Genomic DNA, 15,248 nt, shown 5'->3' on the forward strand with positions numbered 1-15,248 from the left:
GTTGTTATTCAGTTGCTAAGTCTTAGCTGACTCTTTGCAACCCCATGCACTATAGCATGCCCAGCTCCTCTGTCCTCTACTATCTCCTGGAGTTTGCTCAAGTTCATGTCCATTGAGTTAGTGATACTCTCTGACCATCTCATCCTCTGCCACCCTCTTCTCCTTTTTATTTTTAAAATTTATTTTCTCTTCTCCTTTTGCCTTCAAAAAATGAGTTGGTTCTTCACAATAGGCGGCCAGTGTATTGGAACATCAGTTTCAGCAACAGTTCTTCCAGTGAATTTTCAGGGTTGATTTCCTTTATGATCGACTTGTTTGATATCTTTGTTCCCAATTTGGAACCAGCCCATTATTTCATGTCCCGTTGTAACTACTGCTTCTTCACCTGAATACAGATTTTGCCGGAGGCAAGTAAGGTGGTCTAGTATTCCCACTCTCTTGAAGAATTTTCCAGTTTGTTGTGATCCACACAGTCAACGTCTTTAGTGTAATCAATGAAGCAGAAGTAGATGCTTTCTGGATGTGGAGATACCATATTATCCTGCAATCCCATTCTTGGGCTTATATCCAGAGAAAATCATTCTTTGAAAAGATACATGGACCACCCCCCCACCTTGTTCATAGCAGCACTACATATAATTGCCCATGGGAACAACCTAAGTGTCTATCAACAGATGAATGGATAATGAAGATATGGTATAATTGTACAAAATATTACTCAGCCAAGAAAAGAAATAATACCATTTTTAGCCACAATGATGGACCTAGTGATTATCATACTAAGTGAAATAAGTTAGAGCAAGACAAGTAATATATATATCATTTATGCATTGAATCTAAAAAGTGATACAAATGAACTTATTTTCAAAATTGAAACAAATTCCAGACTTAGAAGCTTATGGGTACCAGAGGGGGATGGTGAGCAGAGGGTATCAACTAGAAGGTTGGAATTAACATACATACACTACTATATGTAATATATATAATCAACAGACATCTACTGTATAGCCCAATGAACTTTACTCAATGCTGTGTAATAACTTACATGGGAAAATAATCTGATAAATATTATATATATGTGTGTGTATGACAATCACTTTGATGTATGCTTGAAACTAACACAATGTTGTAAATCAGCTGCATTTCAATTTAAAAAAATTTGAAGTAAGTTTTAAAATAAGGTTTATTTTTTTTCTAAGCCTTTTCTTTTTTACTGCAGAAATTTGAAAACAATGTTGTAAAGAAAAAGGAAATAAACCACAAGTTTGTTAATCTCAGGATATCAGAGAATTAATTAAATTTGAAAGGTTTTAAAATGAATCAAAGGATATTCTTTCTGTATTAAAAATGTACTTATAGGCTTAAGGTATAAATTAGACTTAAAATTATTTATTTATCACATATGGTAACAATATATCTTCAGTTAAGTCCCTACTCAAATATTATTTCCTTAAGGAGATTTCCTTGACCACCTATTCTCAGAATAGCTCAGATCTCCCATCCCCATATACCTCCTTATCCTTCCTTCTATTAATAATATTCCCAGTGCTTATTGCCACCTGTTGTTGTTGTCATTCAGTTGGTAAGTCATGGCCCACTCTTTGCAAGCCCATGGTTTGCTGGTTTCTCGGTCCTCTGCTGTCTCCTAGAGTTTTCTCAAATTCAAGTCCATTGAATTAGTGATACTATCTAACCATTTCATCCTTTACCACTCTCTTCTACTTTTGCATTCAATCTTTTGTAGCATCAGGGTCTTTTCCAATGAATCAACTCTTCACATCAGATGGCCAGAGTATTGGAGCTTCAGCTTCAGCATCAGTCCTTCCAAATGAATATTTAGGGTTGATTTCCATTAGGATTGACTGATTTGATCTCCTTGCAGTCCAGGGGAATCTCAAGAGTCCTCTCCAGCACTACAGTTAGAAAACATCTCTTCAGCACTGATCCTTCTTTATGGTCCTGCTCTCACATCCATACATGACTGCTGAAAAGACCATAGCTTTGACTGTATGGGCCTTTGTTGGCAGTAATATCTCTGCTTTTTAATACACTGTCTAGGTTTGTCATAGCTTTCCTTTCAAGGAGCAGGCATCTTAATTTCATGACTACAGTCACCATCTGCAGGGATTTTGGAGCCCAAGAAAATAAAATCTGTCACTGTTTCTACTTTTTCTTCTTGTATGTGGCATAAAGTGATGTTAGTTTTTGTAATGTTAATTTTCAAACCAACTTTTTCACTCTCCTCTTTTACCCTCATTAAGAGGCTCTTTAGTTCTTCTTCACTTTCTGCCACTAAAATGGTATCATCTGCATATCTGAGGTTGTTGATATTTCTCCTGGCAGTCTTGATTCCAGTTTTTGATTCATCTAGCTCAGCATTGCACATGTTGTACTCTACATATAAGTTAAATAATCAGGGTGATAATTTACAGCCTGATTGTACTCCTTTCACAATTTTGAACCAGTCCATTGTTTCATGTCTGGTTCTGTTACTTCTTGACTCACATACAGGTTTCTCAGGAGACAGATAAGGTGATCTAGTACTCCCATCTCTTGAAGAATTTTCAACAATTTGCTGTTATCCACACAGTCAAGGGCTTTAGCAAAGTCAGTGAAGCAGAAGTAGTTTTCCTGGAATTACTTGGCTTTCTCCAAGATCTAATGAATGTTGCAATTTGATCTCTCTTTCTTCTGCCTCTTCAAAACCCAGCTTATACATCTGAAAGTTCTCAGTTCATGTACTGCTGAAGCCTAGCTTGAAGGATTTTCAACATAACCTTGCTAGCATGTGAGATGAACACAGTTGTAGTTGGGACATTCTTTGGCATTGCTTTTCTTTTGGATTGGAATGAAAACTTGACTCTTTCCAGTCCTGTGGCCACTGCTGAATTTTCCAAATTTGCTGGCATATTGAGTACAGCACTTTAACAGCATCATCTATTAGGATTTTTAAATAGCTTAGCTGTGATTCTGTCACCTCTAGCTTCCTTATAGTAATGCTTCCTAAGGCCCACTTGACTTCACACTACAGGATGTCTGACTCTAGAAGAATGGTCACACCATCATGATTATCTGAAATTCTTCTGTGTTTTCTTGCCACCTCTTCTTAATCTCTTCTGCTTCTGTTACATCCTTATCAATTCTGTCCTTTATCATGCTCATTCTTGCCTGAAATGGTCCCTTGATCTCTTCAGTGTTTTTGAGGAGATGTCTTTGCCCTTCTATTATTTTCCTCTGTTTCTTTGCATTGTTCGTTTAAGGAGGTCTTCTTATCTCTGCTTGCTGTTGCCTGGAACTCTGCATTCAGTTGGCTGTATCTTTCTTTCTCCTTTGCATTTCTCTTCTCTTCTTTCTTCAGCTATTTGTAAAGCCTCCTTGGACAACAACTTTGTTTGGGATAGTTTGGGTCACTGACCCCTGTATAGTGTTACAAACCTCCATGCATTGTTCTTCACACACTCTGTCTACCCAATCTAATCCCTTGAATCTATTTGTCACCTCCATTGAATATAATGTAAGAAATTTGATTTAGGTCATACCTGAATGTCCTGGTGATTTTCCCTACTTTGTTCAATTTAAGCCTGAATTTTGCAATAAAGAGCTCATCATATTAGCAATAGTCAGCTACAGGTCTTATTTTTGCTGACTGTATAGAGCTTCTCCATCTTTGGCCTCAAAGAACATAATCAGTCTGATTTCAGTATTGATCATTTAATGATGTCCATGGGGCTTCCCAGGTGGCTCTAGTGGTAAAGAACCCCTACTGCCAATGTAGGAGATGCAAGTTTGACCGCTGGGTTGGGAAGATCCCTTGGAGGAGGGCATGGCAACAAAGTCCAATATTCTTGCCGGGAGAATTCCATGGACAGAGGGGCCTGGCAGGCTACAGCCCATATGGTCGCAAAGAGTCTTACATGATTGAAGCAACTGAGCAACAGGGCAGTTGTAATGTCCATGTGTAAGGTCATCTCTTGGGTTGTTGGGAAAGGGTATTTGCTATGACCAGTGTGTTCTCTTGTCTAAACTCTGTTAGCCTTGGCCCTGCTCGTATCCCAAACCAAACTTGCCGATGGTTCCAGGTATCTCTTGATTTCCTACTTTTGTATTCCAGTCCCCTGATGAAAAGGACATCATTTTTGGTATTAGTTCTAGAAAGTAGGTCCTCATAGAACTGGTCAACTTCAGCTTCTTTGACATCAGTGGTTGGGGCATAGACTTGGTTTGCTGTGATGTTGAATGGTTTGCCTTGGAAATGAATTGAGATCATTCTTTCTTTTCAGGTTCCACCCAAGTACTGCATTTTGTACTCATTTGTGGACTGTGAGGGCTACTCTTCTTCTTCTAAGGGATTCTTGCAGATAGTAGTAAATGTAATGAATTAAGTTTGCCCATTCATGTCCATTTTAGTTCACTCATTCCTGAGATGTTCTATCTTGCCATCTCCTGCTTGACCATATCCAGTCTACCTTGATTCATGGACTTAACACTACAGGTTCCTATGCAATATTGTTCTTTACAACACTGAATGTACTTTCACCATCAGGTACTACCATAATTGCTCATTGTTTCCACTTTGTCCCAGCTGCTGCATTCTTTCTGGAGCTGTTAGTTATTGCCCTCTGCTCTTCCCCAGTAGCATATTGGACACTTTTCTACTTGGAGGGCTCATCTTCCACTGTCCTATCTTTTTGCCTTTTCATACTGTTCATGGGGTTTTCCAAGCAAAAATACTGGACTGGGTTGCTATTTCCTCTTCCAGTGGACCATGATTTGTCGTAACTTCACTATGACCCATCCATCTTGGGTGGCCCTGTACTGCAAGGCTCATAGCTTCATTGAGTTATACAAGCCTCTTTGCCATGACAAGGCTGTGATCCATGAAGGTTTTACAGTGAATAAAAGGATATTCTGTTTCTTTATGAAAAATGTAACTATAGAAAGGCTTAAAATATAAATTAGACATAAAATAATTTATTTATTACACATGACAGCAATATACCTTCACTTAAATTCCTTCTCAAATATTATTTCCTTAAAGAGGCCTCTTGACCACCCTATCTTCAAGTAGCTCAGATAGATTAATACCCTCCCCTTATACCTCCTTTTTCTCTCTCCTATTCCCAATGCTTACTACCACCTGCTGTTATACTATGTATTTGTATGTTTATGTGTTTACTATAATCTCCATGAAACCAAGGACTGTGTTTTGTGTATAATTATGTACAACCCTATCCCAGTTCCTGGGCATATAGGAATTATTAAGTAATGAAAGAGAGAAGAAGGGGAAAAAAAAAAGAAAGTAGTTAGGTAGGTTTTCAGTGTAAAGTTAAAGAAATTTAGAGGGGCTGGTAGTTATACCATATTGAACACATATTTTTATGATTATAGTCATGCCCCAGGGGATCTGAATAAATGACTGATGCTTTGCAATCTCCTTTTCCTTTTAATATAGTTTAGGTTGATGACCATTCCTATGTTATCTCCCGCATATCATTTGTCTCCATCCCCTGTTGTTAACAGCAACGATATTGCTAATATTATGTTAAAACATTGTATACAGAAGTTTTTCAAATATAATCTTTGTGTTAGTCCTTTGAATTTGAAACCAGTAATTCCAAGTATTTTAATAGTTTAGGTATTTACCATAGAGATGGTATAAAATGGGTAGCTGACACAGCTTTTTATACCCTCTTGCTGAGGTGAAATGGAGATAAAATTCCTTGAAGTCTTCAGTTCAGTTCAGTTCAGTCACTCGGTTGTGTCCGACTCTTTGCGACCCCATGAACCACAGCTCACCAGGCCTCCCTGTCCATCACCAACTCCCGAGTCAACCCAAACCCATGTCCATTGGGTCGGTGATGCCATCCAACCATCTCATCCTCTGTCGTCCCCTTCTCCTCCTGCCCTCAATCTTTCCCAGCATCAGGGTTTTTTCCAATGAGTTAACTCTTCGCATGAGATGGCCAAAGTACTGGAGTTTCAGCTTCAACATCAGTCCTTCCAATGAACACCCAGGACTGATCTCCTTTATGATGGACTGGTCTTAGGGATAGCTTATATTTGTGAATGAGAAATAAGACTGTTATTTAGTTTTTAATCTTTTCTATCAGTAGTTGAGGGGCATTGGTGGGTGGAAAGAGTCATTTTCTTGGCTTGGATTAGTCCATTTGGAGCTTCAGTATACTAAATTATCTGTTTTTGGGGACAAGGTAATGTAATATATCAGAAGTAACTTATAATCAGGAACCGAAACCTCTTCTTGGAATTTAAGGCTTAGTTTTGAAACTGTTAACGATTATGAAGACGTTTTCTTTCCTGGAGTTTGTCAGGAATATGAACACCTATCTGTGATCATAGTTCAGCTTCTGCTGTGGTGTTTGGAGCAAAGTTGAAGAAGTGATGCCTACAATTTACTCTGTGCCTTCTTTATTAGATTCTCTCTGATTTTAGGAAGGAAAGAGCCCCCCCCCCCAAAAAAAAATTCCTGTTTCTTAATGGTTTTTAGTCTAAGTAACTTCTGTCATTTAGTTGTGGAGGTGTTTATTTGCTTTTGGTGTTTTTGTGTGTGTGTGTGTACAGTTTTCATGGAAATCCACTTTATATGAGATATAACCAGTATCTTAATACATTGCTGGTTCCATGTTCTTGAAACAATAGGACAGTTTAGATTGCTGCAGTGATATATTTTTAAAAGAGAGTGGGTCGTATGGGTTAAAAATATCAAAGGAGCTCAAACTCTGATGGAAGTTGATATAAGAAATTGCTTCATTTCACCCTTAAGTTCAAAATAACTCCCAAAGCATCTGGCTTCACATTTGTAAATGCCCTTTTAAGGATTTTGGTTAGCTGTCATTCAGGAGTAGAGATCACTTAGACCTCATTAACAGACAAATATTCCCTTTGAAAATGACATGGTATCTACTGTAATCCTAGAGTGTTTTAATAGTCTCTTCTATGCTCAGCAATGAAACATTTCAAAAGTGACTGACAGCCAATTGATGTAATTCATGGTGATCTTTTGTGTTGACAGATCTTTAAAAAGTCATGGGAAATTACTACTGTACCCAGTGAAGCCGCCTCCTTTTTTTTAAAACTGCCAATATCCTGCAAAACATGACAATTTTCTCTTTGACTGCCACTGTTTTTTATTTCTATAACATGACACGATTCCTCCTTATTATTAGGATTTCTTTTGATAGATAGAATGTGTTCCCTATTGGTAATGCTCATTTTAAAATAGAAAATTTTTGGTTCCCCAAATTAACTCTCTTACTTTTCTAGCTTCCACATCAAGACAACCTTTCCAGTAGCCACATTCCCACTCATGAAGAAGAATGATTTAATGTATAAAATTTAAATTTTTAAAGTGATTTTAGTCCTTCTCTGAAGAAGAAACACATTGAAAGGAAGAGGGTGAGAAATCACTTATTTTTTTGGGTGTTTTTCCCTAAAGCACTCTCAAGTTAAAAAGCTGATATTTTGGGTAATTTTATAGGTGACAGAATTTTTTTTCCAAAATTCAAAGTGTCCAAATTCTAACTATTGAATGAATGGAAAGGACCTGGGTATGTGCTAAGTTGCTTCACTCGTGTCTGATTCTTTGAGACCCCATGGACTGTAGCCCACCAGGCTTCTCTGTCCTTGGGAATTCTCCAGGCAAGAATACTGGAGTGGGTTGTCATTCCATACACCAGGGTATCTTCCTGACACAAGGATTGAACCCGTGTCTCTTATGTCTCCTGCATTGGCAGTCGTGTTCTTTACCACTACCCCTACCTGGGAAGCCCAACCCTGGGATCGAACCCAGGTCTCCCACATTGCAGGCAGATTCTTTACTATTTGAGCCACCAGGGGAGCCCAGAAAGAGCCTAATGATTAATATGATCTTGTCTGATGAATTGTGGGAAATAGTAAAAGACTTAGTCCCATTGTTGCCCTAACTTATCTTTCTTGGAACTGGGTCTTTTACCTTTGCCATTATATTTCAAAAGTAGCTGTTTTTGGCTGATCCTTAGTGGGTAGAAGTTACCTTTTCCCTTACTTGAATCTATTACTAAAGCATTATTATGAGTTGACATGTATTTTTGGAGAATGAATTGTGTATTTGGCCCTGTGCTGTGTGCTGTTTGAGGAGGTTGTTGTTGTTCAGTCGTGAAGTCATGTCCGACTCGTTGAGACTGCTTGGACTGCAACACACCAGGCTTCCTGTCCTTTGCTATCTCCTGGAGTTTGCTCAAATTCGGGTCTGTTGAATCAGTGATGCTATCTAACCATTTCACTCTCTGCCGCCCCCTTCTCTTTTGCCTTCGAGCTTTACCAGCAGCAGGGTCTTTTCCAATGAGCAGGTTTTTCAATCAGGTAGCTATAGTATTGGAGCTTCATCTTCAGCATCAGTCCTTCCAATGAATATTCAGCATTGATTTCCTATAGGACTGATTGGTTTGATCTCCTTGCTGTCCAAAGGACTCTCAAGAATCCTCTCCAGCACCACAAATTGAAAGCATCAATTCTTCAGCCTTCTTTATGGTCCAACTTTCACATCCATATATGACTACTGGAAAAACCATAGCTTTGACTATATGGACCTTTGTCAGCAAAGTGATGTCTCTGCTTTTGAATACACTGTCTAGGTTTATCATCAGTTTCCTTCCAAGGAACAAGTGTTGTTTAATTTCATGGCTGCAATTACTGTCTGCTGTGATTTCGGTGCCCAAGAAAATAAAATCTGTCACTATTTCCACTTTTTCCCCTTCTATTTGCCATGAAGTGATGGGATGGGATGCCATGATCTTAGTTCTTTGAATGTTGAGTTTTAAGCCAGCTTTTTCACTCTCCTCTTTTACCTTCATCAAGAGGCTCTTTAGTTCCTCTTCACTTTCTGCCATTAGAGTGTTATCATTGGCATATCTGAGGTTATCGATATTTCTCTCAGCAATCTTGATTCTAGCTTGTGTTTCATCCAGCTCGGCATTTCTCATGATGTATTCTGCACATAAGTTAAATAAGCAAGGTGACAATACACAGCCTTGATGTACTCCTTCCCCAGTTTTGAACCAGTCTGTTGTTCTGTGTCTGGTTCTAACTGTTGCTTCTTGACCTGCATACAAGTTTCCCAGGAGACAGGTAAGGTGGTCTGAGACGTACTCATATCTCTTTAAGAATTTTCCACAATTTGTTGTGATCCACACAATCAAAGCCTTTAGTATAGTATTTCTGATTATGGTCCTATTAATAATTTAATTTAATATTCCACAGCATAATACAGTCACTTTTACTGAAGTACAGTTCTATCTTTTAAATATTGTTTTCGAATATCATTTGATTTAAAAATGTGTAGTACCTCCCTTCATCTTTAACTCCAGTTTTCCCCTTCTGTCATCTACTCACTTCTCTGGATTATTATCTCACTAGACTAAAAGAAGATACAAGTTCATTCATAGCCTTAAACACCAAAACTCCCCTGCCTACCACAACCCCACCCCTAGACATATTCTTGTGAAAATGAAAAGTTAAAGATGTAGAAAAGAAAGGTAAAAAAAGGTTCCATTTTACTTTCTCTTTGTATTTCTTTTTGGGGAATGTGAATAGTTTGTTTTTTTTTTTTAATATGAATGTATTTATTTTAATTGGAGGTTAGTTACTTTACCATATTGTATTGGTACATAGTAGGTATCAGTCATTAAAATTTTTAACTTAATTTTTTACATAAGGTAGAATCAAAGCATGGAGATGTATGGTTGATGTCAGCCCCTGAATCTGATAGTTCAGCCTAATATACATAAAAATGTAGTACTCCAGGGCTGCCATCTTAAGCTTATGCTAAAAGGCGCTGCCTGAAATCATTAAGATGAGACCGTAATTTGAAGGTTGATGACTTGGATTTGAATCCCAGTTTAATTTCATTTTTTGTTTCTCTTATGGTAGAATGGAAGTAATAAGTATGCCCACTTAACTTATTTCTTCAGGTTGCTAGGAGGGTGATGTAAGAAAATGAACTGTGAAATGGTTTAGAAAGTTTAATTCTACAGACAGCAGTTTTCTTCCTCATCTTGCTCTTGAAGAAATTTAGAGATGGCTTTTTATCTTATCAGTACTGCCTTCTTTAAGGATCTCTTCTGTAAGAAAAGGAAAATAGTATTAACAAAAGAATATTTAGTCTTCATAATAAGTGTGAGTTAGAAATTATTATTAATATTTTACTGGTAAATAAATAGGCTTAGAGAAGTCAAGAAACTTTGTCAGTATCAATAATTTGTAAGTAGTTGCTCCCTGGTTTCTCTGATTCCTGTGCTCATATTTTTTTCTTTCATAGAAACTGATGTAGTTTATTTATATATTGCAACTGTTCCAAAATTCCTATGTTCACTGTGCCTTATTTTGAAACTTACTGTCCTTTACTGTCTTATTCTTTTAATAGGAGTTTATTTTATTCATTTGGCAATTATTTATTTCCAGGTTGTATGCTAAATACTATCAGGTTTTTATCTTAGCCTAGTCTTTATTTTGAACCAAAGATACGAGTTTAAAATAGTGACATTTACTCCTATAGTAGGGGGAAATGCTAGATTCTTTGGGAAGTCAGGGAAGTCTTCATAGAGGGAGTGACACCTAATCCTGTGCTTTCACTTTAACATTTACAGAATACAGATGGCCTCTGCCATTATGCCTTTTGTTTTTCTTGTACCAGTAGATTCATAATGAGCCATGCATCCAAGGTTAAATAGTCAAATGACCCTTACATGTTCTTGTTATTTTCTAGCTTGTCCAGATTATTATCAATACAACACACTTGGAGAAATCCTGTAAGTACTTGGAAGAATTTATCACCAATATCACTAATGTCCTTCCAGAGACAGTCCACACTACCAAGCTGTATGGCACCACGACTTTTAAGGTGAGAAAGTCCTGCAATACTATAGAAGTGCTTCTGGTGTGCTGGGGCTTTATACCTAACCTTGCTTTGTTTCTCCCATAAGTCATACATGGTCTTGAGAATAAGTCCTTATTATTTCCTTAGGAAAACAAATACCAATTCCTATTTTGGGGTGTTTAAACTAAAAAGGGTCTATAGTCGTATTCACTGAATCTTCCTTATATTTCATACGTAAAAATGACTGTTTTCCTCTATTGACTGCCTGGCATTCAAGAAGTCTAAGTTTGGTCTAGAAAATGGTGGTTATAGCTGAAATCAACAGCAATTAAAATTTAAATTTAGCCACCTTCTCTTCTCTGTGTCCTATTTCTAGTCTTTTTTTTTTACCTTACTAGAACATGTATGTTTTAGGATTCTGTTGTTATTATTTGATGATTTCAGTTTTGGAGCAAATATATGTTTTGAAATCCAGAAGTTGATATGAATTAGATACAAAGTTATAGAATTGAAATTTTGTTCTCTATTTCTCTTTATTGGTACCTTCCCTTGAGAATAGATTTAAGAGTACGAATCAAATTTGATTCATGTTGCTCATTATATTTTATGAGATATAAAAATTGTTAGTATGATCTACTTTTTTCTCTTCTAAGAAAAAAGATGTGAAAGAACCTGTCCAAAGCAATCTTGAGAGAGAAGAACAAAGCTAGAAGCGTTACATGATCTGATTTCAAAATGTATTATAAAACTATAGTAATCAGAACGGTATGGTATTGACATAAAAACAGAGATATAGATCAATGGAACAGATTGCAGAGCCCAGAAATAAACATGCATATATGGTCAATTAATTTATGACAAAATGGCCAAGAATGTATAATGAGGAAGGAATGGTCTTTTCAAAAAAGTAAATCAAAACCACAATGTGATAATGCATCACACATGTTAGAATAGCTATCAGTAATAATACAAGAGATGATAAATACTGGTGAGGCTATGGAGTAAAGGGAACACTTGTACACTGTTGGTAGGAATGTAAATTGGTATAGCCATTATGGGAAACAGTATGGAGGTTCCTCAAAAAACTACAAATAGAGCTTGTAATTTCTTGAAGAATCATATGATCTGACAATTCTGCTTCTGGGTGTGTATTCAAAGAAATTGGAAAATTGTATTTCAGAGTTCTATATAGTTCCATGTTCATCGCAGGAATAATCACAATAGCTATGATATGGAAATAGTCTTCAGATAAATGGATAAAGAAATGTTTTATATATATATATACACACACACATATATTCTCCATATATGTATTGATATTGATATGTGTATATATATGAATATTATTCAGTTATGAAAAATAAGAACATCCTACCATTTGTGATAATGTAGATAGACCTAGAGGGCATTATGCTAAGGAAAATAAGCCACACCAAGAAGGACAATTACTGCCTTTATATGAAGAATATTTTTAAAAAATTAGTAGAAAAGTGGTTGCTAGGTACTAGAAGAGTGGGTTAGGCAATAGAGAGAAGTTGGTAAGGAGGAACAGACTTTCAGCTTTAAGAGGAAAAAGAGTTAAGGATCTAATGTAAAGCATGATTCCCGTAGTTGATAGTGCTGTATTGTTGATAAGAAAATAGAACTTAAATGTTCTTATAGAATAAAAGGTAATATGTGAGGTGATGAGTATGTTAAATAACTAGATGATGGAAAAGAAGTACTCTCACAATATATATGCGTGTTAGATCACCACAATGTATGGTTTTAAATATCTTATGATTTTGTTTTCAGTGAAGCTGAAAAAAAGGAAAAAATGGGATGTGTAACAACCGGTGTATTCTTTCTCTATGTTTATCATTACATTGAGTGCTAGATGAATTACACATTTATGATGTGACCTTGGGTTATTTCAAATTATCTATAAAATTACTTACAATAGAATTCATTATACATGATTTATATTTGTAGCTTGTAAACTTTTCAATAATGTCTCATTGTATTAATATTGATTCTCTTTTAGTGATGGATACTGAGCGACTTCACTTTCACTTTTCACTTTCATGCACTGGAGAAGGAAATGGCAACCCACTCCAGTGTTCTTGCCTGGAAAATCCCAGGGACGGGGGAGCCTGGTGGGCTGCTGTCTATGGGGTCGCACAGAGTCAGACACGACTGAAGCAACTTAGCAGCAGCAGCAGCAGACTTATTTTATAAAGAGGCCCCAAGTATTAATATGAAAATATGACAAGAGATTTAAGAGTTTTAGGATGACTTTCCTTAGGTAATTTAATAGGAATTATAAATATTCTTAAATATTATCGTTATTATGGAACATGGGCAATAATTTTATCAAAAAGTATTTCTACATGATTTCTACATGTGGAATCTAAAATTTCTCCTTGAAAGAAAATGAGGTAGGGACTTACAGTTGAGTGTTGAATAGAAAATAAGAGAGAGAATGTGATGTGCATTTATAGTTGTTTCCCCTATGTATGTAATATAATTACATACATATGTATGTACGAATATGTAATATGTACTACTATTCTTCCTCTAATCCATTTCAATTTTCTTATTTCAAGGGCTTTTCAAATTATGGTTAGAAATCCTCCCAGAGGATGACTTGTGTATTTTGTTGTTGTTCCAGCATTAAAATTGCTGAGGGAAAATTAAAGGCAGACAGGAAGGCATAGAGATTGAAGAGCCAGTTAAATACTTAGTAAAGGAGAAGTTCTGGAGACCACTAAAGGTCATGTTGACAGTGCTTATTGGAAACACTGATTGCTTAAAACACATTGAAAGTTTATTTTTACCAGGACTGTTTCAAAGCATCTAACCCAGAACTCAGTATAAACATGGCAATTATAAGAGCTTCATATTGTGTATTTTCCTAAGCTACTGTTTCCAGAAAACTTCCCCTAGCAGATGGAAACCTTAATGCTGAAAATGGGGCAAAAATAATCAGAAGGTCTTCAAGGTATTTTCTTGCAGAGTTCCTTCTTGTTTTTACCATATGTGACCTAATCAAGCTGATATTCTTAGCTTTCCTTGTTTATAAGAATTCCCTCACTCACTGACAATATAAAATGAAGGTATTTTACATCACAAATATTGCCTGTGTACCTACTATTAAATAAGGTAGATTTTTGGGTAGAAGAAGAGAAAATACTTAGTCCTTTAATTTAGAGTTTATAATCTATAGGGAAGACAGTCACTGTAAATTCTGTAAAGAACTGTGCCCCCCAAAAATGCTATAATAATACAATAAATACATTAAACTTCTCCCTTTTCTAAAAGTTTTTATAAAGCATTTGTTACATACCAGGCAATAAACCAGTGTCCTGGCTTGACATAGCTTATATTCTAGTGATGATAGATGGCATACAAACAAAAAATTTAATATAATGTCAGGTAGTGTTAAGAACTAGGAAGACAAAGAAATGATCTGAATGAAATCAGAAATTGAATCACTTGGATTTCTAATAGATAAGCATTCTAGTCGGAGCTAGGGCTTGCTAGGTGGCTCTAGTGGTAAAGAACCAACCTGATAATGCAGGAGATGTGGGTTGGGAAGATCCCCCGGAGGAGAGCGTGGCAACCCACTCTGTTCAATAGTATCCCATGGACAGAGGATCCTGACAGGCTGCAATCCATACTGTCTCAAAGAGCCAGACAAGACTGGAGTGACATAGCATGCACTCATGCGTGCACGTCAGAAGTTACAGTATAGTTCAGTTCAGTTCAGTCGCTCAGTCGTATCCGACTCTTTGCGACCCCATGAATCGCAGCACGCCAGGCCTCCCTGTCCATCACCAACTCCGGAGTTCACTGAGACTCAACGTCCATCGAGTCAGTGATGCCATCCAGCCATCTCATCCTCTGTCGTCCCCTTCTCCTCTTGCCCCCAATCCCTCCCAGCATCAGAGTCTTTTCCAATGAGTCAACTCTTCGCATGAGGTGGCCAAAGTACTGGAGTTTCAGCTTCAGCATCATTCCCTCCAAAGAAATCCCAGGGCTGATCTCCTTCAGAATGGACTGGTTGGATCTCCTTGCAGTCCAAGGGGCTCTCAAGAGTTTTCTCCCACACCACAGTTCAAAAGCATCAATTCTTCAGTGCTCAGCTTCCTTTATAGTCCAACTCTCACATCCATACATGACCACAGGAAAAACCATAGCCTTGACTAGACGGACCTTTGTTGGCAAAGTAATGTCTCTGCTTTTGAATATGCTATCTAGGTTGGACATAACTTTCCTTCCAAGGAGTAAGCATCTTTTAATTTCATGGCTACAGTCACCATCTGCAGTGATTTTGGAGCCCAAAAAAGTAAAGTCTGACACTGTTTCCACTGTTTCCCCATCTATTTGCCATGAAGTG

The 15,248-nt window shown here is 37.0% G+C and overlaps 1 protein-coding gene across 6 annotated transcripts in view; it reads left to right on the top strand.

Annotated features, from left to right (window-relative positions):
- EXOC6B (exocyst complex component 6B) overlaps nucleotides 1–15,248 on the top strand; it is a 723,334-nt gene that overhangs the window by 434,573 nt on the left and 273,513 nt on the right. For all 6 annotated transcript variants that reach the window (XM_045162201.1, XM_045162198.1, XM_045162202.1 and 3 more), the window contains one exon: nucleotides 10,760–10,894. In XM_045162201.1, the coding sequence (XP_045018136.1) occupies nucleotides 10,760–10,894 (135 nt within the window). The remainder of the gene's footprint in view (nucleotides 1–10,759; nucleotides 10,895–15,248) is intronic.

Source organism: Bubalus bubalis, chromosome 12, assembly GCF_019923935.1.
Source record: "Bubalus bubalis isolate 160015118507 breed Murrah chromosome 12, NDDB_SH_1, whole genome shotgun sequence".
Classification (NCBI taxonomy): Eukaryota; Metazoa; Chordata; class Mammalia; order Artiodactyla; family Bovidae; genus Bubalus; species Bubalus bubalis.